Genomic DNA, 27,434 nt, shown 5'->3' on the forward strand with positions numbered 1-27,434 from the left:
GAAGATTGTTTAAAATAATTTATACCCAAAAGTACCCATAATGTTTTATTCTATAAAATCTTATTCTAAGAATCAAGCTTTGAAAGGTACATAAATTTAATTAGCTGACTGGCATCAAGTTATCTAATTGTCAAATTTATTTTCCAGAACTGTTAACATATAAAGGCAAAGTTGGAACAGCGGATATGGAAGAACTTGCTGTAATGTCACTCTGGCACAGCTAATTGTTCAAGTAACAGTCAAAGATGTTCCCCCTCTCACTTCCATTTCAGAGCACTGATTACATCTAAAGTGAAAGTTACTTACCTCCCTGCTCTCTTTGTGAATGAAAGTAAAATGGGAGGTGGGGGCAGAGACTGAAGTTCCAGAGGCACAGATGAGATAAGAAAACAAATAATTTCCACGTGATAATTCTCAGTTGTCCTACCACAAAATAATTTAAATAATTTAATTTTATGTATTCCCCAAAACCTGATTCCTGGGAGATATGTGGAGATTTAACAGAAAAGTTTCCCTAAGTCATATAAATTTGACTGAAATACTGAAAACTAAATTTCCTTCTAAAGAAAGTCATACTGTGTGTTAGCATATTAAAACCTCTGAGAAGCCCTACTGTCAAGAACCCTATATAATTCAACTTTCCAAAAGGAATATTTTCACACCACCCACCACCATCAGAGGCAGATAGTACAATGGATAAAACCTTATTCTGGAGCCTAACTGCCTAGGCTTGAATCCCAACTCCACCACTTGGTGGTGCTGTGACCTTGGCCAAGGTATTAATCTGCAGACACCTCGGTTTTCTTATCTGTAAAATGGGGCTCATGGCAGCATCCACCTGGAAGGGTTGCATGGAGATTGAGTTCATGTGAGTAATGTGCTCATCATGGAGTAAGCAGTGTGATCAGGGAGCTATCTTTACCACCACCCCCAGGAGGAGTGTTCCAAGAAGCAGTAATTTTTGTTTGTAAGCTAAACCTCTTTGCTTTTTTGTTTCAAGAACCAATAACCATGTGCCCGAGTCCAAAAGGAAAATTATTTTCCCTTTCAGCAACAGGTTGTGTGAGATTTCTACAGAAAGATTTTAATGTGTTTATTCAGATTAGTCATATTATCAATGAATACAAAGGAGTAGTATGTGAAATGCAGGGAAAAGCACTAGACCAGGAGCAAGGAGATGGAGATTCTAGGTTAACTTCCACTAAATGACTATTGACCTTGGGCACATCACTGAACTTCTCTGCATCTCAGTTCTCACATATTATAATGAGTATTGGTCTACATGGGAGTTTCATTAATTCATTCATTTAAGATATCTTCAGTTCAGGACAGTTTATAAATCTAAATACACTGTTTTCTAGATTTTACACACACACACACACACACACACACACACACACACACAAAGTACGTAGTTACATAATTCTTGTCCACTAGGTTGTAGGATAACTATAAAGAAGAATCATGTTATCTTCATTTAAAAATTTTACAGTGCCTAAATGTTCCCTCTACGGCTGGAATAGAACATGTACTCAATAAATGTTGAATAAATGCCTCTTTAACAGCAATCAACCCTTATCCCTTCATTCAAAAAAAATTCAAGACCCCTATGATGTAAGACACTATGCTGGGTACAACTAAGTTTACATATTTCTGGAAAGCTATTAGTTTTACCTATAAAGAGCTTGCAATTTAATTTGCAGTATGAGTATCAGATGATGACACTAATTGTTGCAGTTTCTGTTCACTACCTTTCAATTTGAATCCCATAATTCAAGTGAGTTTCATGGTATTATTTTATACAGCAGCACCATGCTATTAACATTACTATAAAAAGGTGTTTAGTAACTATGATAGAAGAGATGGCAAAATCAGTATATTACAGTGAAAGCAAGTATGTTCTAATCAATTTTATGTAAAATTTTAGATTAATAAGAATATCTATTAGATGAAAACTTCTTGATGAGTTGGGGGAAAAAAAGCATATTTAGAGCTGATTTTTTAAAATCAGGTTATCAATTTCCTTTTATTAGAAGACATAACTATTTTCCCTTCAAATGTATAGTTGTATGTAGCCTCATCCAGTCTTTAAAGTGACCAAAAGTGTTGATCTCTACAAACAATATAAACGTAAATAAACATCTTCTATAACTACTAATTAAATTTCAGTTCTCTTTACAGACAAAAGCATGCCATGGATCACAGACATTTTCTCTAAAATCAGAACGTCCCAAAGTACGCTGCCCTAATCAAATGTAATCTATTTGATCTAGGCTGCTCTGAGATGGGGAATGTGAATACAGTGCTCATTGAATTTACTCTGAGTATTTAATCTTTGTGAGGAGAATGCAGAAACTCTTGTGAATAAATTATTAGATCTTTAAAATCCCAAAATAATTGTGCATTTTCATTGTTTTTCCTAGTGATTGCTTTATAACAGCTCCTCCTCTATTGGCATCTTTTTATCAGTAAGTTAACAGGAACTTTTCATGGACAAGAGTGGAAGACAAGGGCCCACATAAATGGCATGCATGATGTGACCAGAGAGATGATTAGCAAGATGTCTTTAGTTTGCAGAGAGAAGGTTTCATTTTCATAGGTCTAAGAAATTTTTTTTAAAAGTCCTCCTTCTTAGCCCCGCTGTAAACTGTTCCTATTGTAAATGATACTTAATTTGCAGGTGTCTGCCTAAAGGCAGGTCACTGAAAGTCAGTGAAAATCAGGGCAATCTCAGCAACAGAAATTAACCTGAAGATCATGGCGGGTAAACATATATTTCAGAGAACATTATTCCAACTGAAACAATCAAACTGGACTTCAAAAAATGAACAGAGACTTAAAACAACAAAAGCAACCAACGGCATCTATTTTAACATTGCAAATTTCTTAGATATTACAGATGTCACCCAACAGTGCGTGCATTTGCTTCCCATATGTGAACAAAACTGAGGCATCACCAGATAAATTTGAATGGAATGTTAATCTTCACTTTAATTTTTTTTCTTTTCCTAGCTGACGACACAATTTTAGTATTATCATAACGGAGCTTCTGGCTGGAAAAAATTAAATTAATGGATGGATAAAAAAAGCTTAGAAACTTAAAAAAAATAAACAACTTTCAAATATCTATGCTTGATGGTGTCAAGAGCCAAGATGAATGTATTTCAATTGCAACTTCCAAACTAAACTCACAAATTACTACCATTATGCTAAGTGTTAGCTACCCCACTGTGCAGTTTTGCTTTGTGAATTTTTACCTTCCTCTATGAACACTTTTAGCCACTGATCGCACAGCCTTTCAATGTTTTCTGCCTTTTCCTTTAAATAAACTGGCTCTGGCTCCTTCCATCTGGTTCCCCTTCCGTCAGCAACCCTGCACCTGTTCACACCTCCTCTCCTGTTGGATTCCACTGAACATTTCCTCCTCTGCCAGGGCTATTCTGGCACTCGCAACCTTTCTGTCATTCAATCCATCTGTCAGAAGTGAACTTTGTTTACCGCAAGCTTCTGCTTTCTTCTTCAAGAAGCAAAGCCCCTCAAGGTCATTGTCAAATGAACTGTCGGTATGGATTTAAATCCTCTACCGCTAACCAGCAGAAGATGAAGTTCTGCTGTGTAATGTACTTGTGAAAATTACTTTTGGGTTCGGGAAGACAATAATTTGGAGTCAAAGTAGTAAGACATAGTGTTTTAATGATCATTTGTAAAACCAGACAGCTGATATGTATTCCCTTCATGTGTGTCTGCACTTCTTATTATATCAAGTATGAACTATATGTATAGGAAGCAAAATAAAAGTTTTAAAGTGAAATCAGAATATCATAAACAAGTTTACACTATGTAAAAATTGCTTCATACTATATAGCATTAACTTGAGGAATAAATATTTTCACTAATGAATTAGCCAAGGGAAAGAGTATTCCAATTAAGAAATTTTACACTGAAATGCTTAAAATGTACAAACATGTACCATTTCAATTATAAGCTATATATTAACACACAGCTCCACTACTGCTTTGAAAACCTTAACCCATGATATACAAATCAATTCATGTATATTTTAAATTCCATCATTTAAAAAATAAACAATTCTGCTTAAATAATACTCAGATATATGTTGCCAAACAAACACATTATCTATCTAAAGAAATGCAGTTGTATCAATAGGCCAGTTTTGTGACAGAAATAAACTCATAGGAATTAGGTGAAAATGATTCTCTCAATTAAATTTATTCTGTGTCATCTACAGCTATCAAGTACTTACCCTACCTTCATAAATTGAACATGAAATTACTTTATGTTGAATTATTCACCACTATTTTAGACAACTATATTCTTTAGGAAAAAGGCAAAGAAATGACTTGACTCAAATTTCTTATAAGAAAAAGGAATATCAATTTTTAGGAGAAAATATATTTTAAACAAAGCACTGTTACAAATGTAAAGCTAAAAGGCACTTTGTTCACAATGTTGCTTTTATAATTTGGAAGAATGACCCCAAGAGTTAATCTTACTGCATGTGTTTTTATGAAGTAAAATTAATCAAGTCTGTAAACTTTTCTATATTATTTTTAGAAAAGATAATTAAATATTTTTTCACTGCCACATAATTGAAAGCAGGTTTTATTAATAAAAAAGAGTCTAAAAACACACAATTTAAAATTTGAATCTTAGGCTTGGACTGATTAAATGTAATTTATTAAAAAAGACTTTGTCAGAGAAATTTTTCAGATGCGTTTTAAGAAAATTATTATAATACTAAATATAAAAGTAAAAACAAAAACCAAAAAACGATAGCTTAAAATCCAAGTACAAAGACATTCTTTTTTAGCTCTAATTTCAATTTTATTACTAATCTCCAAAATACTCTATATCCTATAAAGCACTCTTAGGTAATATATATAATATAATTTAATATATGGATTTTGAACACAAAATATGAATTCTAAGAGGTGCTTTCTCTTTCATCCTCCTAAAACGTAATTTCTAAATAACTCTATTTTATGTGGAAAAAAATTCAAAAATAATATCTAATTTACCCAGCAAGTTTGTTAACACTGTTCCGGGTATTTTTTCCCTTTAGTGTAATCTGTGCTTTGGCTGTAGTTTGGTTACCTGGATCCCTGCTTCTGAATAGCATGGAAAGAATACTGCTAATTTGATCACTTCTACGGTCTGATTTGCTATATAAAAGAGAGAAGTATTAGCAAAATGCTAGTTTAATAGAGGCTGCTTAAATTACCGTAAAGGAACTCTTCATTTTTAGCAAATTGCGTTTGCAAAACGCACTAGTAGGCTTGTTTTGGAAATTTTTATAATAAGAACATAAATAAAAACCACTCAGTTTAACATCACTGATAGTCACACAGATGCATGAATGTGCACACACACACACACACACACACACACTTTTCCCCTCCATAAATACGTAAGAAAAAGAACAGGGAAATAATACTATGATTACTTTTACAAATGAGCTAATTTAAGGAATTCAAAGACTACTGTTAATGTTAATTTGCTTAATGTATAACATGCTTATTTTATCTTTTAAATAGAAAACACTAGGAAAAAGTTTTAGATAGTTTGCTACCAACACGGGAAACACAAATTTTACAGAAAAAATAAAGAGGCATTGAAGCAATGTTGCCCGGTTGCACTAGAGAACAGGAAAGCCGTTTCTAAGGGCACTGCCAGGTAAAGACCAAGAGCTGATGTCGTTCACATTCTTTAACATCAGTTTTCCTAAAACAGCATAGGGATGTAGGATGGAAGGTAAAATATTTAAACTCCTTAATAAAGAACTGACCTTAATTTATCTACATTCTGAATGAGACTAATAGTTCTGCTTTTCTAAGAACTGAAAATGATGAAAATACTATTATTTTCCTCTGGTTTATTGATTTTTCTGCCTATATATTCATGAAGTCTTTTAATACCAGAGGATATTCATTCTTCCACCCCCTTCCTCAATTACCTTAAGGCAAGACCTTCTTTCAGATGTGGAAATATTTGCAGGACTGCAGGACAAAGAACTGAGACATTTTCATAGAGTTGATCAAGGGGGAAAAACGGATTTGCAAGATTCTGTTAAAGAGTAAGAAGAGACTAAATGACAACTTTAAATCTGCCACAATCATTTACTAATGTGCTGCTATATCAAATAAGTCTAATTTTTTGACAGCACCAAATTAGATTTATTGCAGAAACTGCTGCATAAATAGCATATGGCTATGTTATACCACCTATTTCAAATCCTGGTAATGTTTCCCTTCCCCCTTCTAAATGAATAAATTGAGCCAAGCTACAAACCTTCTGCGAAAAAAGAAATATACTAGTTCAAAAACAGATGTAGGCGATCTGGATTTCTTTGTTAAAGTAATAGTTTTAGCATGAATGTCCCACTTCTATATTTAAAAAAACATGACTCCTTAATAAGTTATTAAATTTAGTAAGTCAGTTTTCTCTTCCATTTCTTTCAGAATGACTTAATTTGATTTTTGTTTTAAGGTTTTATGTTCTGAATTATGCTTACATTTTGATGTTCAATCCAGTTACACGGGGGAAAAAAGAAGGGCAAGTGGCTCTGAATCAAGCATGGCTTAAATCAGGTTATGAGACATTATTAAGCACAAATGCATGTATCGTATGGTTGCTTTTGGTTTTCATTTGTGAAAGACGTGGTAGAAATCATATCAAAAAGTCTTCGCTAATTTTAACTATAGCTTTGATACTGCAAACTCTTTGATGCATAAAATATATAAAGTGATCATTCCATGTGCCACACTATACACATTAGGACGGCAGAAACGTACAAACTGCAAAAACCAAAGTTCCATGAAAACTGGGATTGAAAACTCACACGACAATTCCGAGATAGACAATTCTTCCTTTCTCAGTCTCTACCCTGATGCCCACCCCACCCCCAACTGTGAAGCAATTCAACTCGATTTTTCTTTTTGAACAAAAGTTTCAGTTCTTCCTTAGATGGGAAAGACATTGCAAGGTCTTATCTCAGACCAATGGGCACACCACTGCAAACATCATGGCACTCGGCTACCCCGCAGACTCCCTCTCTGTGGTCAGTCTTCCCAGCTGCCCTATCTGTTACTGTCTGATTAGTTCTGCTAAGGAGCCCCTCCCCTGCCAGCTTTCGGTGCCATCTGTTCTACACAAGATGGCTGCTGCCCAGCAACCTAACACTGCCCTCCTACCTGGCACCCGGCTACCATCCTTACCCCAAAGTGCTAACACAGGTTCTCACTGCTGGCAGAGTCAGGATTTCATTACTACTACTTTGACAAGTGCAGGGTTGTTTGTAATTTCTCTTTTATCCTGATTTTGATTGTACAACCACCTCCCACTGATTCAGTTTGCTTCAGTTTTGTTGCTCACAGATTTTACTCTCCACATTAATCTCCCTCTGGCATGTTACTGCATCTGTTCCCTTTTTTATTATTAATTTTCAAATTCCCACCATTTTTGACAAAAAGGAGGTAATCTACACTCTGTTTCTGCCCATTTCATTTTCTTTAATTTGGAAGATAAGTATGAAAGCATGCCAAAGAAGTTAATTCTCCGTTAACAGTTTATTTGCTGGCATCCCTAAGCCTTTGTATATGAAAAACAGATAGGAATAAATGTTGACTGAATCACAACAACATAGTCGGAACCATTCCTGAATTTAATGAAAAGCAAACATATGAAACAGCATTTTTAAAGTTTATTAGTTACATGAGTTGTCTCATGCTGTCATTCTTTCTTCCACTTTTAACAGATAATTCTTTGTGGAAATTAGTCTGAGTGCAGGATCTGAGTTTGGGTACATCTAGAGTTCTGACATGGGCTCTATTTTCACTGTAGATTAATTTTATTATTCCTTAATATAATTATCAGCTTTCTTCAACCCAAACATTGATGATTAATTCACTTGCGAATGATTGCGAATAAATGCCTTATTTCAGAAATAGGCTAAGAATAGAGAATTGCCATCAGTGCAACAAAGCAGAGCTTAAAGAGCCCCTAGTTGTGGAGCTGCTTCCGTTAGATCTTGTTTAACAAACAGTTAATATCAGGAATGGCAAGACGGTTTTTCCTCTAAAGACAAAGAGGACTACTTAAGATTTAGAAAATAGGAAGTCATATATTTAACAATATACTCTCTTTGTGTCCCTAATTTGTCACCACCACCACCTTGCAAAAAAGGACTTGAGTAATTTGATCACTGCCCTAACATTTTCTAGATTGAGCAACACACTGTGACTGATAATTAATTTTACATGAATTCATTATTAATAGCATAGGAGTCCCTGAATAGATGAGCAGCACCTCAGATTTACAGAAACCTGAATGAGTTTAAATGATTTTCATACTCACATATATCCTCATAAAATCACAGTAAGGATCTGCAGGAAATAAAGTACAGTAGGAGATTTTTCCCAAGGCGACAGAAGATAATCGTAAACAGAACTATGCACAGCCAGGTGAACCACACTTCAGATCTGCTATTGGAAGATCAGAAAATCTTGAACACTGCTAAAACCCACTTTTAAGGCCCCATCTTGAACACTGCCTACATCTATCTCTTGCATATATTCCCATAGTGACTTGTTACTTTATTTTATATAATTCTTTTGTGGGTACAGTTATATTTATAACTACTCCCTCAACACAGGGTGCATTCTTTTGGTAAATCCCTTGCTCAATAATAGGCTTCTTGGAGGTAGTCACACATAGGTGTCAGAGGGATAAGTTACAAAGACACTGGTACCCTCCCTGCAGGAATTCCTTTGACACTCTCCCTGTGCCCCACCCTCCCCATCACTTGGTCAGGGCAGGGGATGCTCAACCCTCCCACAGGTGACCTGTGCTTGCTGGGGAGAGGCCACACAGACCCAAGGTGAAGCAGTCTTTGCTCAGCTGGTCATCGGCTTTACAGGCTGCTTCCAAACATTTTCTGACCTCTCTTGTACCCACTCTGAGTTCCTGAGTTCAGGGAACCGTCTCCTCTGCTTGGCCAATCTAATAAAGTAGTAGCTTAATAAAAGTTTGTTTACTTGAATTGGGCCCTGGTCCTCCATGAGACATGGCCGAGGTGGGCACTGTCCAAGCCTCCTCTTTTCTCAGTATCCTTAAAATGAGCTTTGATTCCAGGATTTACCAACCAATGAATCACTCTACGATCTACTTGTGGGTATCAGGGAGACATTAAATTACAAGTGAGTAACGCCTAATACTAAGTTGATGATCTTTTATACTTCTTTTACCTTAAATTAGTATTAGAGAGCAGAGCTTTCCTGCAGAAAATTATTCAGACTTAGGGCTACTAGGATAACAATTCTGCTCTTGCTTTTTTTTCTCCTATTTTCATTGAACTTGATGTTCATTGTTTTGAATCAGGCAAGTGGTGTGGACAATGCCTTCTCAGTTTCCTCTGGGCTTCTTCAGAAAATGAATTGGCAGCCACCACCACCATGCTCCAGGCTGTGGGCCTGTGCGGCAGGGAGAAGAGTACATCCCAGCATGGATTTTCATTGCACACACATTCGGGCTTCACAGACTGAGAGAAGCAAGCCAGGGAACGCTAAGCAGAACCTTCAGAGACACATTCCCTGGCAGCCTCTGACTCTAACCTCCCCTGTCCCGGGCCACACTGAGACCAGGGTTCTTAGCCCATCAAACAGGTGGAGCTGAGTGGGCTTGGGCAACGTGGTGTCCACCAGAGCAAACTGAAATCCCTTGTCTTTCCTGGCTCTCTGACAGCCTGTTCCCTCTGATACTGGGTGGGGGAAGGAAAAGAGGACGCAATTTAAAACAGTACCCAGGCTGTCTATTTCAAGACTTGAAGATGTTGGTTGCACATATATCCATTTAAAATTATTTTTGACACGTTCTCTGCTTAATTTATTCATGAAAGGAGTATAAGAAAAAAAATGAACTTAACTTTTAAATGGAAACTTAAGGCTAAAAATTCCTCAATAATTTGGGAAAAAAAGATACAGTTCACTATGGAATAGCAAGAATACATGTCAATGTTATACCATCCCCTTCAAACGAAGAGATATTGAAAGCTTGTTCTTTTGACCTAAGCTAGTTGTCACCTGAAGAAGAGTGCAGTTCCTTCTGAATTTTTCACTAACAACAAAGATGAAAGGCACGTTTATCCAGCATTTACAGAGATCTTGTCAAACAGCCTGCTGACGAACTTGGTGCTGGAGACACAGAGATGAAAAAGGCCTGCTTCCTGGCCCATGAACTGAGAATTTACAATCCCCAAAGTATTTCTAGTTAGCTTTGAATAATGTTTTTATGCTTCTTTGTGAACACGAATCCGGATCACAGGTTCTAGAGTGTGATGGACCCAGTTCAAAGTCTGCCTCCTTCTTCCCCCTGTGTGACTCCTTGTCTCACCCTTCCAAGACTCGGCTTGTTGGGCTGGTTGTTCTGACTGAGAAAGCAGGGTGTCTCAAGCTTCTTGTGTAAAATATCTAATCTTTTACAAAGCATTAGCTTTGTAAAATGCAAAAAAAAAGAATTATTAGAAATGCTTTTTTAATTTAAAGATACAAAAAAAAAAAAGAGCACACTGACCACGTACTTGGATATCGCAGCAATTTAAAATGATAAAAACGTTTCCAAACACTTTCACCTTTGGATCTATCTTGCCACAGAGTAGTAACCTACAGCCCACCATGGACCACACTTACTATATAGCACTGTTATAGGAAAACAAGGCACAGTGCTTGGCATGTGCTAAACATTCACCTATGCATCCTTTATATCTCTCTTTTTATATTCTAAGAGTTCTTTAAATAAAACCACAAAGCATCCCTGTGGAGAACTGATCATGCCTCCTTGGATTTATGTTGACAATAGAGAATCTCTCTCAAACCAACATGACAGAGATGTACTCCTCTTTCTCTTTCCACTTCCAACCATCCCTTAACCAAAGGAAAAAAGCAGGGATTGTTGAAAAGACAATAGAAGGGACATCTGCTGTTTTATTTACTCAGGATCCTGACAACCTTCCCCTAGTAAGAGCACCTCCCCTTGCTTAGTACAACTCTCTTCCCTTACTCTTGAGGTTCTGCCAAGGCTGCCAGCTACAGCACCCAAAAGGGTGTGTGTGCACATGAGTCAGCTTTGAAATTTGAACTGAAGGTTCTGAATTGGAAGTGGAGGAGCCAGGACATCACATTCTTACAGTTTGAAATCAAGGGCATCTCCTTTATGTTTAGTTCAGATTGAAGGATGTGGCTCCATGCTGTGGAAGAACCTGAAAGAATGAGCCAACATTCAGACAGAAGTCGAGCCCTGCGATTGACAGAAAATAACTGCACGATGGTGCCACCTGGAGTCCCTGGTCCAAGAAACCCTGAGGCCCCAGTCGCACCTGGGTTTTACATGGTCTGGTTATCAAACTAATAACTCCCCCTTTTGGGGTTTCTATTACCTCAACCAAAGAGTCCTGACTCATACTGGTAATCTGAGAGGTCAAACCACTAAGAATGCACTTACCAATAGTTATTAGGTGGAAGCTAAAGGCTCTGGAATGGAAGCCTTAATCACCTCTCCCCAAGTAAAGCACCCATCATAATCGGATAACCTGGTGACTTCTCTCTTATACTCTTTCTCACTTTCAAAAAGATACGAACACTATAGCTCAAGTTGCTATCTCTCGAGGTCATAAGGTCAAATTGTCCCATCTAGATCACAAAAGTCGGTCATAGCATAATACCTATTTTATGGACCTCTCTTAGATTCCTGCTGTAAGAAGTGCTTTGAAGTACATATCATTAAAAACGTTATTTATGTAAAAGGGGAAATACACATTTTAAAGGTAGCCCTGCTGATATAAGCTGGAGCCTAATATGTAATATCATAAAGTAATCTGCCCACATGTATGTAAATGGTAGTCTTGTGAGAGGGATTTAAATTCTATAGCTTTTTAAAGATGTTGGGACATGTCAAAAACAAATATGTGAAGGAATTTCCACTTTTTAATAAAAGCCTCTCTCTCCTCTTGGGTAAAAAAGGAGTGAAGTAAAGGAGAATGATAGTTGTATTACAATGTGTTAAATGACTAAGGCAAATGATGAGCCAAAGGACACTGTTTCTTAGGAAAAGCATAGCCCAGACTACAGTTCACTGACAGGTATTTATATCAGTGTATAAGGGAGCAGCTAACACTAATCTCTATTATAAATTTACGTTACAGATTTTCTTGGTTGTCTTTTAGAAACAATCGCATTAATCCATTTTCCTACTAATTCACATAGAACTACAGCCTGATGGATAACTGTATAGGCTTTGCAAGCAAATTGCTGGGTTTCAAATACATACCAGCTGTGTGACTTTAGATGAATCGTTTGGTTTCTTTGTGCCTAGTTACATCAGCTGTAAAACAAGGAAATAGTAGTCTGCATCTTACAGGGCTATTGGGAGGGATAAATGAAAAGCACTCAGCTCAGTTCCCAGAGCACAGTAGAGGTTCAGTAAATGATGGCCCCTTGCCTTTAGCTCCTACCTCTATTATTATTTTTTTAAAAGCTACTTCATGTGGCATGGTACCAAGCAGATCCTAAGATGAATATATTCTTAACCTCAGAGACTGATACTTGTATGTATTTAACTTACTCTTATGTATGCATGTGTACCTCCCAAATGCCATTTTTCCCTCTGGAATTTCCCATGAAACTTCCTTCATTTCCATTTTCCTATATCCAAATGCTACCAAGGATCACTAAGAAATTACCTGTCCCTCTGTCCCTGTAATACTTTATCTGGAATCTCCCTTCTGGATCTTATCATTTATCTTACCAACTCTTTGTGTATTTTTTTTCTTCCCCACTAGCCTATAAGCTTCTGAAGGGCAGCATATGAAGCTACTTTATATTTATATCTCCCATCATCCCTAGCACAGTGTCTTGTAACAGCAAACGTTCCATGCAGAGTGAGCAAATACATGAACAGATATCTTTAAATGTACTTCGAAGTTTGTTATTGAAAAGAAAGAAGTTGTTTGACTACTACTAGCAAAGACATAACTGGCAAGGGAGTAGTCTTGCTTTTGTTTACATGTATACTGGGCTATGTATGCTTAATGATCATGTTTATTAGGCACTGGTTTCAAACACTGTCAGAGAGGCTATCTTTTCATTACAGAGACCTCTAGTTTAAAAATCTTTGTGTGTGTGTATGTGTGTGTGTGTGTGTGTCTGAGGTTTTCAAGTGAGCATATTTAGGGGAGAGGCATACTACACTTTACCAACCCTACTTGAATTGTTAGAATGGTTATCATTTGATTCGGCTATGCTTAAACAAGTATGTGCATACTAAGTTAAAAATGAAAAAATATTACAAAATCATAACATAGTATAATATGTACAAGAAAAATTCCCAACAAAAATTTTCAATCTTAACTCCATGTCTTATTTTTTACCCTGATATACCTGATAATACATATATATGTATATATTTGTTTATTTATATATCAATACTGGGCTTTGAACAAATAGTCGTAAACTTGCAATATATTAACCATTCCTATAATAATGACTTATTGAGCTCCAACTCTTTGCAAAGGGCTGAGGTAGGTGCTCTGAAAAATGTAATATTAATAAGGCCTCTCCTCCCACTTGAGGAATAATGCATTATAGAAGGGAAGACTAGCAGGTACATAAAAACTTCAGAGTATGAATTTATTTTTTTCAGATTTTCATTTTTCCTGTTTTGAGGAATTTGTTCAGTAGTAGGAAGTGCCTTCAGCTCTAAGTAGGAAGGATGAATCAGAGGGAAACGTGCTCCCTCTGGCATGGGTCATCAGGGAGGACTACAGTGGAAAAATCAGGATTTCAGGGAGACCTGGAAAAGAAGGTAAGATTACAATAGGGCTAGAGAAGCTCAAAGGGGTATTCCGGGTGTAGAGAACAGTAAAAGGGGAGAAAAGTCCAAAAATTGAAGGAGGGCTGCATCTGCTTAAATCACATGTTGGAAATCAGCATGTGAGAGGATGAAACTGGTAGCAATGAAATAAAACCAGAAGGTTGGGAGCCTGTCAGGCAACCTTAAATGCTGAGTGGTCTGGACCTTCTACAATAGCATGGCACCAATGAAGGTTTTGAGAGCAGGTAACAGAGTCAAGACAGTGCTTATGGATATGCACTTAGCAGTGGTTGGCACAAGAGATTGGAAGGATGTTAGGAGAGTATTTTCATAACCCTTATGAGAAGCTGGCAGAGCCTAAATTATGATGAATGTAAATGGTGGGTAGGAAGGACATTTCTATGAAATCTCTTTGAGCTTCAAACTAAGGAAACATTTTAAACACAGGATACTCCAAGCAATTTAAATACCCAATGTCCAGAAACAGGAATTTAATAATGCATTGTCTTAAATCATTGTTAGAATCACTGACTATCAGAGCTGGAAGGAAACTTGATGATCTCGTCTAACCTAATTTTATAGGTAAGTTATGTGGGTTCAAAGAATTAAGTAACTTGTCAAAAGTTGCAAAGGTAGTGAATGCCTGTGAGAAGATACTATAACTCAGTTTCCTTAACCCTAGGATACCTACCAACCGCCCCCCCACACCCTTAGTAAAGTGTGTGGTTTTAATTGTTACTTCACCAAAAGCATACTTTGAATCACTCTTTATTCTTTTCTTATACACTGAAGGTCCCATTTCAGTCTCCTTAGCTATTCTTCCACAGTACTTGAAAACATGGTCCTCTCTACATGCTTTCACCCACTCCTTCGGCTACAATATCTTTATGTAAAAGTACCCAGATCTAAACCTCTAGTCCTGATCTTTCTCCTCATGCTAGATCTACACTGGACATCTCCATCGGAGTTCTGAAATAAAACATATTCTTCCCTCTGCTACTCCTTCTACATTCCCTAGTTGAATTGATGGATCATCCAGTTAACACAGACTAGAAACTTTGGAATCACCTTTAATTCTAGCCTCTCTTATCACTACCTTAAATGCCTCTTGAAGATACTATTTCCTTTCCATTTTACTGGCTCAGTCACAGCTGAGGACTACTACTGTACTTATATTCTAATTGGAGTATCTGCCAATCATCTCTTCTACAACCAATCTGTTTTCACAGTGCCTTTCAATTACCTTCTTTAAATACACATTGGATCCTATCATAGTTCAAGCTCTCTTGACTTCTTACTTGAGTTAAACAGCCTCGCAACTGAGGAACTGTAAACGTTTTCTATAAAGGGCCAGATAATAACTATTTTAGGCTTTGAGGACCATACTCAATTCTGCCATGGCAGTGCTACACATAATACATAAAGGATAATCATGGCTGTGTCCAATAAAATTTTACTTATGCATGTATAATTTTTATGTGTCATAAAACATTGTTTTTCTTTTTCCCCCCAACCCTTTAAAAATATAGAAAACATCGATAGCTCATGGACCATAAAAAAATGTGCCAGATTTGGCCTATGGGCTGTAGCTTCCACCTCTGTTCTAACTGGCCTTCTTGTCTCCTACAACAACTCTCCAAGTTCACTCTCTACACAGCTGTCTGAGTTAGGATCCCAACCCAAAAAGTTGATCATGTTGGCAGCCCTGATTAAAGTACATCAAGGGTAACTCCAGAATATGGCCCACAAGACCCTTCCTCTCTTTCTTCTCCCCTTTCCAGGTTTGTCTCTTGCCAAACACCTAATGTGACTGTAGAGTTTATATTCCCTCCCATCTTTATGTCTTTGCATATATTGTTCCCTCTACCTGGGGTATTCACCCCACCTTTCTCCACTTTGAGGACTCCTATTCATGAACTCAGAAAGCTTTCCCTATCACCTTCAGCAGCAATGTAGAATGAGCCAGTTCTCCTTTGTATGTGCTCCTGCGGCAATCTTCACTTCTCTAATTACACTGTTATCACACTCTATTATAATTGCATATATAGATTTGGCTCCTTAGTAGCGTGTGAACAACCTAAGGGTAGGAACTGAGGTTTTTTTTTTCTCTCTATGTCCAGGGCCATCCAATGTACTTAAAAGTTAGTAGGTGCTCAATAAATACTTGTTAAATAAGTGAATGTTATATTTACTAATTGGGTCCTTCCATAAACAAATTTCTATTTTCCATTTTTAAGTCCAATTAGACAATAAAGGGAAATTCCAAAAAAGTGACAGGTTATTTTTCTTTCAGATTTGCCTGTGGATTTCTACCCCAGTTTTAATTGTCTTTGCCCTAGAAGATTTGAATCCTTATTTTATCATTACTTTATATCATCTTTTTCATATTTAATTTTAAACTTTGTTTAGAATATGCCTCTCAAAATATTTAAATTAAGACTAAATGAAGCACTACCTGTGTGGGATTTATTTGTTTCAGCTGGTTTACACTGGAAAAGAAAGACGTGAAGTTTCCCAGTCATACACTTGAGTATATGAATCAATAAAGAATGGTGAGGGGAAGCAAACTCTAAAAAACCCCAAATTATATATCAGAAATATTTAGCCCAACAACCAAGTCACATTTTCAGTGCAAAAGAGAGATATACACAGTTCCTTCCATTTTTTACTGTCATCTTTAAATTTATGAATGTGGATTTTACAAAACATCAATATAGACTAAGTGTAAAATGCTTACAAAAGAGTACTACATTTAGAAAATAGGTAATTAAGTTTTATTTTCTATAAGACTAAGTTAAATTTTGGTAGACGTGTTGTAAATAAAGCTCAATAGACAAAGCTTTCTATGGAACCAAGCAAAACCGTTTTTCTTAAGAACAAAGGAATTAGTTACCACCAGTCCATTTTCAGCAGTTGCTGCATCTTAATATGCTTTACTTGCAAGAAATGGATCTTGTCAGACAGTACAAATTGATACTGCACAGGAAAGCTCTCTATGGACTTTGACTTCAGAAATTAACTCTCTGAATAAGACAGAATGGCAAAGGGGACAAAACCAGCATTAATATTTATTTATTGAAGCTCAGCCACACTAAGACATTAAAAGCTGTCTTATTTCTGTGGGTTAGTGGTACTTAGCACACAAATGGTTGGTTCTCAATAGAAGTCTGACAGAGAAGAAGAACGGTTAACTATCATGATCAAGCTAAATTCCAAAACTTCTAAGATTAAATAACATAGGAACTATGTTAACATTACATTCTCAGTTCTACAATGACAATACTCTAAATGGGCATTAAAAGAATGGTTACTGTTCTGTAATATTAAGAAATTTTTTCTCATAAAAGTGTTTCATCTCTTGGGATTTTTCCAGATATCACACATGTATAAATGATTTGTTTTCTTTCTTTCATTTTTTCCTTTCTCTCTTTCTCCTTCTTTCTTCTCTTTTTCTTTCATTGTTTAAAAAGGAAGTTGGCAAACCATTTGGAATATTATCATAACAAAATGTTTTTAACCAAGTTTGATTTTAACAGAACTAGAGGCATCTTAACACTAACCCAAAACTTTGGGAGGTTCACCAACCTCTAGAATATTTTTTTTCTCCAAATGCAGGCTGTCCAAGTGGTGCTTTTCTCCATCTGTTATCATACCGTGCTCAGAATTACATTGTCATATTTAATGTAAAAGGGATCAGTCCCCTTTCATAGTTTAAATTCAACATATTACTATGATTAGAAGACCAGTGTTTTTCTAATTTATGAATAAACCAAATTTTATAAACTTACATGTGTATTTAGACAAAGTTCTCTCTAAAAACTGGAAAACTCTAAGAATTGAACAAACCCAAAGCCTTGATCTGAAAACTGAAAAACTGTACTAAAACTCAAAGGGAAAAGGAACCCATTTATATGGTAATGTGACTTACCTACAATTTCAGTTTAAATTTTTCTCTGTGTATATTTATGTATGTGTGTGTGTGTTTTCAATATAGCAAATTGCCCAATGTTTACTACCAAAAATGTCTTACTGTAATTTAGGGCTGAGCTACATGTTTACTAAAGTTTTATGACAATGATGATCACATCACAATATCTCATGATGGAAGCAATGTAATTTGAAATCATGATAGTGTAAGCATGGTTATAGTAATGGTTTAAACATGAACAGTGCTAATCAATTTCATCTCTAAATTTTACACCTCCTTAGGACTCAGGTTGCTTATTTTGTATCAGTTCCATCTCAGTTTGCATCTTAGAATGTCTTTTACTTTGTCTCTTTCACCACTGACAGTATTTGATTATTTTCCTAAATATATTCCTCAGATACTTCAGTTCAACATTTTTATTAGACACAGAATTAACGTGAGAGGTAGTGTAGTGGTAGAAGAAATATGTCATTTTGCTTATATTGTTAGAGAACCACCTAAATATTTGAGCATTGTAGATGAAAGGTTTTGTAATATATCAGTAATTCCCTGCCACACTTATCATTCACATGTCTGGGTGTTTTGCTTACCACGTCTCCACTTTTCTTAATATGCCTAAAAACTGTGTGTTAATTGAATGACTAAGACTTAACTCTAACAACTGTTTGGAAGCCTGTGGCAAAAATCAGTGGAATGAAATTGGTGCTATGGTGCATAATGGGATTAGGCAGTACCTGGTGAGGTGCAGTTGGTGCTCAGATTTGCCCAGCAGTTCTGTCAGTTTCAGGCACTCCTCTCTGGCCCGGGTTGCCTTCTGCTGCTCCTGTTCCAAGTGCTGCTTGCTTTCACTCAGTTCTAAACTCAATTTCTCTATTTCCTTAGGTAGAGAGAAGAGGGAAAAAGCATCCTATAAAATATATGCACTTGAATTCAAAATTATCTCATTTTTATTTTTGCCATGAATTTTAATGTGATGAAAAATTATTAGAAAATTTAGGCTAGCTTCCATTTTATGACAAAGGGAATTAACACAGCCCAAACTGCACATTAGTGAGGATTTTTCAGATTGTAAGATTCAGTCTAATTTTAAAAATGAAATGATTAAATGATAATAGTCAAAATGGATAATCTGCACTTTGAATCTAAGGCTCAGTCCCTTTAAAAAATAATACGAACTTAAAAAGTCACTATTTTTAAAATACAACATTTCTGTTTGTGAGATTAGATCAGACATGTGCAGTGATTTACATCAAATATGAGAGTCTTTTTTTTAAAAGATACATTTATGGTTTCATTTGGATGTTTTGAAAACCAAACTAGATCGTAAAATAATTTAAGATATCTTTAAGAAAAACGTGAGGTGTAAAAGAAGGCATCATTATGATGCACAATATTATTTGGAAAAAAATAATTTAGGAAAAAATAAAGCATGAGAACCTTCAAGCGTTTTGAATGTATGACATTTCTGAGCTAAAATAATATTGCATTATAATTGCATTTTACAAAGGCAACAAAAGCACTCTAAGATTAATAAACATCTAAAACATATGAAAATTTATGATAGTTTATTCTTTGGTCTCAGTATGAAATTATCGTTTTTTTACTGAAACTCAAATATTTCAAAGCAAAAATATGTTACATAGAACATAGTTTAAATAATTTATACATTAAAGTACAAGTATTTATTTATTATGGAACCTCCATAATTTAAATAAAAAGAAAATAGAAGAGATAAATATTCAGACTACTAAAACAAGACTACTAAAACAAAAAAGGGGAAAGTAAAGGGTTGAAACGTTTTCAAATTCAGCAGAAAGCAAGAAGCAATTTTAATACACAAAAATGCAATCCACTCTTGGAAAACAAAACCATGTCTAAGTAGAGTTTTAAACTGGGTATTTAAGTACATTCTAATTTCCTCATGTCATTACTCAATATTCTGAACAATCTACAATTATATTTAATATATCAGGCAGGATAAACTAAATAATTTATTTTTCTACATTTATTACACTACAAATATTCAGTTTATCCCCATCAAAACTGTACATTACCAACAATATAATAAAACAACTTACTATAAGTTATTTATTTTAAAAAATCCTAAGTAATAATGAGTATATTGCTTTCATTCAGAGTAGATTTTCTATATCTTTCAGATTAGGATACTAAGTGAAACTGGTTTGTTTAAAATATTTTTAACCATTAAAGTTATATCAATATATTTCCATTCATAACTAAACATAATTAAAGAGATGGAAAAATATAAAAGTCTCCTAAATTTTGTCTAACATTTATGAAATTAACAAAAAAGCAAAGAAATATAGAATTGGAATTATACATTAATTTTAAAATTTCAAAAATTCATTCATTATTTTTTTACACAGTGCTATATGCAAGAATCTATACTAAATATTATGGTGGACTCAGAGAGTTTCCATCTCTACACTCAGGACTTAACAATTCAGTTGAGTAAATGAGACATAAACACACAAAAAGACTATCAAAATACAAAGCATATAAAAAACAACAAATGAGATTCAGAGAAAATCTGTGCTTCAGCAGGCCAGATTAGGGATACACTAGCATGGGCAAGAAAAGTGGGAAAGAAGGTAAGGCCACATAAACTCATGGAATGATAGATTAGACCAATTATGAAACATCTTGAATTCTAGATGTATAAAGCTGTATTTTTCTTATAGAGAATGAGGGGAAAATGGTTTAAACAGGTATGCAATATGAGAGCAGAGCTTCAAAAAACTGGATCAATGTGTATGATCATTAAGATAGTAGAGACTGGCAGTAGGGAGACCACACAAAGACAGGTGCAATACTCCAAACATGAGAAGCAGGGACACTTAAAACAGAAGTATAAAGAGAACATGATGAGTATATGTAAATATCAATAAAAGGAGAGCTATCAGGAGACAACAAAGAATTTTGAATTGAGAGGATACAAAAAAAATGACAGAAATAGAAAATGTATAAAATTCCAAACTTTCTTCAAAAGAAAAGGTGCAAGGACTTCCCTGGTGGTGCAGTGGTTAGGAGTCCGCCTGAGAATGTAGTGGACACAGGTTCGAGCCCTGGTCCTGGGGGATACCACATGCCGTGGAGCAACTAAGCCTGTGTGCCACAACTCCTGAGCCTGCGCTCTAGAGCCCACAAGCCACAACTACTGAGCCCGCGTGCCACAACTACTGAAGCCAGAGCGTCTAGAGCCCGTGCTCCGCAACAAGAGAAGCCACCGCAATGAGAAGCCCGCACACCACAACGAAGAGTAGCCCCCGCTCTCTGCAATTATAGAAAGCCCGCTCACAGCAACGAAGATCCAATGCAGCCAAAAATAAAATAAATTTAATTAATTAAAATAAAAAAGAAAATGTGCAACAAGTTTTATAAGTACTTTCCAACAACAACAACGTATGTAACCTTACATTGGTAATTAGGTTTTAAGTATAAAGCAGCTGCTTTCTTAATCTCATGTAATAAAAAGTCAGAGGCCAGGGCCTCCCTGGTGGCGCAGTGGTTGAGAGTCCGCCTGCCGATGCAGGGGATACGGGTTCGTGCCCCGGTCTGGGAGGATCCCATATGCCGCGGAGCGGCTGGGCCCGTGAGCCGTGGCCGCTGGGCCTGCGCATCCGGAGCCTGTGCTCCGCGGCGGGAGAGGCCACAGCAGTGAGAGGCCCGCATACCGCAAAAAGAAAAAAAAAAAAAAAAAAAAAAAAAAAGTCAGAGGCCACACTGAAAGTCAGTCAAACACAGAGATAAAGAACATGGGCCCAAGAGTCAACACAAATCAGGGTTTCAGACACAGCTCTGGCACTTTCCAGCTCTGTGACCTTGGACAAGTGACACAACTCTTACCAGTTTCTTCAGTCTAAAATGGGAGTGATAACTCTAGCAAGCTCCTAAAACTACTGTGAAGATAAAATGAGATGATGAGTACTTAGCAGAGTGCCTAGCATATAGTAAGAGCTGAAAAAAAGACAGCTAGTATCATTACTACTGATTTTTCTCTGTCTTTCAAGAAGAGCAAAAATATAAGTAGAAGAAAAAGACCTGCCTAAGGATATATAGTTATCACTGAGGACTAAAGAGTTCTTGATTTAGTTCAATAAAATTTCCAGATAAAGTCCTGTTTTGGAGAAAACTGAATAAAACTTTATTATAATTTCAAAATGCAAAAAGCATTTTTGCTAGGAAGATGGAAAATTACTGCCTGCTTCTGATTATCTGTGCCAGAGAAACAGCTTATTGGTGCAGATAATCAAAATCAACAAATAATCTAACCAGCTGGACCAGGGCTCAACACTTACTCCCTGAGTCAGGAAAATCTGCCATGGCACCAACTCCAACAGTTAGAAGAGGAATCTCTTGCCAGAAATGCCATACTCCCACTGGCAGGGTAACCCTTTGCCTCACCCAACTAGGTCAAGGCTGCTTCCTTGGCTGTAGGTAGTGGCTCAGGGATTAAAGACCAACAACAGTCGTAGGCCAATTGTACACTACTCTCAAAGTACACTATTAACCTGCAATGTACAATGCAGTTTGATATGGCCATCTTTTGGCTAACCAGGCAAAGACAAGTCCAGATAGCTTTACACTGTACCAAGAGGTACACTTCAAGTCATGAATGTAACCACAGGAATAACTAAAAGTAGAAACTGTTAAAAGTGGCTACCTCAGGAGAATAGTACCAAGGATGGGATGTGGAGAAAGGGAGACTCATTACTGTTCATTTATAATCTGTAATGTACCAAATTTTCTTATTAATCATGGTAAACTTTATTATAATTATTTATTAGATTTTCTTATCAAAGTAATGTGCCTAATTTAAGTCAGAGAGTACACCCATCTCCAAGCCTAATCCTCAATGGCACACAGTATCCACCTCTGATATTTATCTTCATACTTTTAAGTAACAGACTTATAATGCTATCCCTTGATTTTGCTACATTAGACATCATCTACTGACTTCCTATATTAAAAAAGGTAGTGATTTAGCTCTCTTATACTACCCAATATACCTACCTCATCCTCCCATATAACAATTTTGGTTAAATCATTAGTCAGTAGTTCATTCACATTATAATGATTATAGAAATATTATTCACTATTGAGACAAGCATTATTCTGCTTAAATTAATTTTCTTGTAAAACATTTTATTATTTATGTAGAATTAATTGCTTGCTTTTTAATAGTTATTTTTCTAGGTAAGTAACATTTTCCCCCAAATGTTCAAACAGGTCACTCAAATACTCATCAATAAAATTTTTTCAAATAATGAAACATATCAGATAACTCATCAGTTCTGTTAAATTATTTTCCTAGATATATCCTTCTTGGTGACTTATGTCTGGCCTGGTTGATCTCTGTCTTGGGTTAAGCCTTACCCATGCTCCTATTACAGTTTCCTATTTTCTGGGTTTTAAGTCATCCTGTTTTACAGTTTACTCCCTTTTTTGGTTGAAGTACATTCTCCAGGTAACTTTCACAAGAAAGGTTACAGGAATAATACATTTTCAAAAAGTATCTGTATGCCTGAAAATGCTGTTATTCTATGCATACACTTGATAATTTGGCTAGGTATGAATATCTATGCTGAAATTAATTTTCATTCAGGATTTTTAAGGGATTACTCCAGTCTTCAAGATTGTAATATTACAATTTAAAAGCCCTATGCCATTCTGATTCCTAATACTTGGTCTATGATTTGCTTTTTGTTTCTGAAAGCTTTTATAATAATTTTTTTTCCCTGGAATTTTGAAATTTTACAATGTTAGACTTTGGGATGGGCCTTTTTTCATGCATTGTGCTGGATTTTCAGTAGGCCCTTTTCAATCTGGAGGTTTGTTTTCTTTAGTTTAAAACTATTTTCTTGTACTATTATTTTAAAATATTTTGATGCTATATATTTTAATAATTCCTCTTCCTGGAACTCCTGGACATTGGTTTTTGGCTCTGTTGAATTGATCATCTATTTTCTTATATATTTTCTCTATTTGTTTTCTGATTCTAACTTCTGAGATAGTCCCTTGAGTTCATGTTCCAAAAATTCTGTTGAATTTAAGAAAAAAAAAATTTAGCACAGTTTTCATTTCCATGAGCTATTTCTTTTTTTCATTGTTTTTATGTAGCATGCTATTTTTATCTTATTAATACAATATTGTATGTCTCCATTAAAATATTAAAGTATTTTAAATGTTCGCCTCTGCTAATATTGCCTCAGTTTCCTTTTTTGCTATTTATGTGTTTTAGACACTCTATTATATAAGAGGCTTTCTTCAAATACATAGTGATACTTGGCTGTCTTTTCATATTTGAGAATGAAGTACTTAAGAAAAGTTTGGATTAAATGATTTTTGGGTAATGTAATAGTTTAGATTATTCTTCAGCAAATATTCACTTCTATCACCCTTCCACTGGGATTGGAATACGCTATCTCTCCCCAGTGACTTTGGGCTTAGCCATGTGATTTCACTTGGCCAATGGAATTTTCATGTCTATAATGAAAGCAGAAGTCTTAAATATGTTTATGTGGTTTGACTTTGTTTTTATATACTGGTGATTTTCCATGAGAAAAGCATGCCCTGGATAGATGATGCCCCTTTTGCCTGGACCACACAATAAACACATGTGGATCAGAACCAAACCCAAACCATAGCTAAGACAACCCACAATCCACAACCTGAAACAGAGACACCCAGTCAAATGCAGCACAACAGATCAATCATATTCCAGCTGACCTGAAGACTGATGAACATGAGCATAAATGATTGCTATTGTAAGCCATGAATTTCTTCAATATAAAATAATTGACAAACCACTCTAAAGGAACAAGGAGTGCTACAACTGTATATCATCTTAGAATTTATTTCATTTTTGAAACAACTGCACGAAGCATATAGGGCATGTATCCTTGTTTATCCAAATAAGAAACTGAGGGTCAAAAACATTGAATGATTGTCCAAAGAAGTAAATCTAAGTCGAACCAGATGTACTGACATTGCTCCTCCATACCATACCATAAATTAGACAATAGCTTTTAATCTTTTTCTTTTCTTCCCTTTTTAACCAAGATCCATAGTAACAAATCCATTTTACATCACAATTTAGAAACATGCACACTCTCCCACATATATGTATAAATGTAACTATCATTTCATAAAACAATATTAATCCTCATTATATGTGAAGCACTCAGACATTTCCTATTCCTTCTTATTTTATTCCACATTTAAAAAAAAAAACTTTTGGTTTCACCCCATAAAACCAATTTCATGATCCTACAATTTAAAAAGTAGGGAAGGAGCCAAGATGGTGGAGGAGTAGGAGGACATGGAGTTCACCTCTCCCCACAGATGCATCAGGAAGTGGAACAGGGCTTCCCTGGTGGCGCAGTGGTTGAGAGTCCGCCTGCCGATGCACGAGACGCAAGTTCGTGCCCCGGTCCGGGAAGATCCCACATGCCGCGGAGCGGCTGGGCCCGTGAGTCATGGCCGCTGAGCCTGCGCATCCGGAGCCTGTGCTCCGCAACGGGAGAGGCCACAACAGTGAGAGGCCCGCACCTCAAAAAAAAAAAAAAAAAAAAAAAGTGGGACAGTTTTCACACAGCACTGGCTGAACAGTAGCAGAGGACCTCAGACACCTAAAAGGATAAGAAAGACCCCTGTGTAACTGGGTAGGACAAAAGAAAACAGAAGGGAAAAAGAAGAGGAGAGGAAGAGGGACAGCTCCCTGGGGGGGAGGGGGTGCTGAAGGAGAGGAGAGGTTCTTGCATCTGGGGGAGCCCCCTCACTGGCGGGGAGATCAGTTGGGACAGAAGGGGAGCATCGGGGGCTATTAGAGGAGAGCACAGCAACTGGTCAGTGGCAGGCAGGACAGAGTGAGACCTACACAGATGGTCTGTACCCCAGCCTGAGATGTGTGTCCGCTGGTGCAGACAGGGCCTGGAAGCTGGAATGTGGGGTTTGCAAAGCAAACCCAGGAAGAGGACTGCTGTAGGAGACAGACTGAGGGAACAGGAGTGAGGCAATCCGCAACTGGAATGCTTGCGGAGGAAACCCTGACGGCCATAGAAGCTAAGCACCATTGTTGAGTGACACGCAAGGGGCGGGGCCGCCATTGCAGCCTCTCTCCCCACGCACCGCCCCCTGTCTCCCTGGGCACTAGGAAGGGCTCCCACCCACGGTTACCTGCGACACGAAGCACCCTGTCCCCCCTGAGGTCATCTCTCTTGCGCACGTGGCCACAGGCTCCCCCACGCATCCGTCCCCACCAGAGCTCCCCCGACCCAAGAGGCTGCAGCCTTCTCCTCCGCTCCCTGTCCCCACCACAGCAGGCACTCTCATGACGCTGGCCACTGCCGCCTCTGTTGCCCCTCCTCGCTGGGGCAGACTCATGTGCTCCAGGACAGTCCTGGGAGCAGACTTCTATGGGGCTGGAACCACAGCCAAGCCCCAGGGGCCGTGCAACTAAGGAAGAAAAGCTGAAATCTCTCCTCCCCGTTGCACAAACCATGAATTGACACCGCCCCCACTGGTTTTGTAAACTCAGTGCCTACAGAACATCTGAACGGACATCCAGTGCTCCTGCAGCCATGACGGGTCTAGCTTTAGCAGCTGTAAATTTTGTGGGCACAAACACATGGGGGTTGGGCCAGGCCAGAGTGTGAGCTGCTCCCATAGCATCCACAGCGGGTCCAGATTTATGATTACTGCAGTCCTGGGACCTGACTTCAGTGGATCTACGCTGGTGGCCTGGTGAAAACAACATCTGAGAGACATCAGGGCCAACTGCCGGCATACCCACAGTTAAGGAGGGGCCGAGAGCAGTGTCAACAACAGTGCAATCTGAGAGATCACACAATGGGTGAAAGGCGACACAACAGAGCATAGCCACAGGTGAACAGGTCCAGAGAAGGAATACTTAGTGGCTTCCCTCCCAGTGAGAGTGCTCCAAACCTGCCTACCTCACACCGCAGATCAGAAACACAGCTAAGAAACAGATCTGGGGGCCTCTAGTCCAACAACTAGGGAGCAGACCCCATGTCTGACAGGGCAGTGACAACCACAGAGCAAAGGGGAGGCCCTGCTCAATATCCAGTGCAAGCTCTGGTCACCACAACATCAGTCATACCTCCTGTAAAGGGGATAATGGCCAGCATACACTGAGGAAAGAGGTGGCAGATATGTATACTAAAAATAATCCTCACAACAAAAAAGCTACTATACGCCAATAAAATGGACAACCTAGAAGAAATGGACAAATTCATAGAAGGGTACAACCTTCCAAGACTGAACAAGGAAGAAATAGAAAATATGAACAGACTAATCACAACTACTAAAATTGAAACTGTGATAAAAAACTTCCAACGAACAAAAGTCCAGAACTAGGTGGCTTCACAGGCAAATTCTGTCAAACATTTAGAGAAAAGTTAACACTTATCCTTCCCAAACTATTCCAAAAAATTGCAGAGGAATGAACACTCCCAAGCTCATTCTACAAGGCTACCATCACCCTGATATGAAAACTAGACAAGATATCACAAAAGAAAATTACAGGCCAATACCACTGCTGCACATAGACGTAAACATCCTCAATAAAATACTAGCAAACCAA

At 37.2% G+C, this 27,434-nt stretch overlaps 1 protein-coding gene across 3 annotated transcripts in view; it reads right to left on the reverse strand.

Annotated features, from left to right (window-relative positions):
* SDCCAG8 (SHH signaling and ciliogenesis regulator SDCCAG8) overlaps positions 1-27,434 on the reverse strand; it is a 274,761-nt gene that overhangs the window by 113,085 nt on the left and 134,242 nt on the right. For all 3 annotated transcript variants that reach the window (XM_060090899.1, XM_060090898.1, XM_060090900.1), the window contains one exon: positions 18,544-18,686. In XM_060090899.1, the coding sequence (XP_059946882.1) occupies positions 18,544-18,686 (143 nt within the window). The remainder of the gene's footprint in view (positions 1-18,543; positions 18,687-27,434) is intronic.

This window comes from Mesoplodon densirostris, chromosome 2 (assembly GCF_025265405.1).
Source record: "Mesoplodon densirostris isolate mMesDen1 chromosome 2, mMesDen1 primary haplotype, whole genome shotgun sequence".
Taxonomy (NCBI): Eukaryota; Metazoa; Chordata; class Mammalia; order Artiodactyla; family Ziphiidae; genus Mesoplodon; species Mesoplodon densirostris.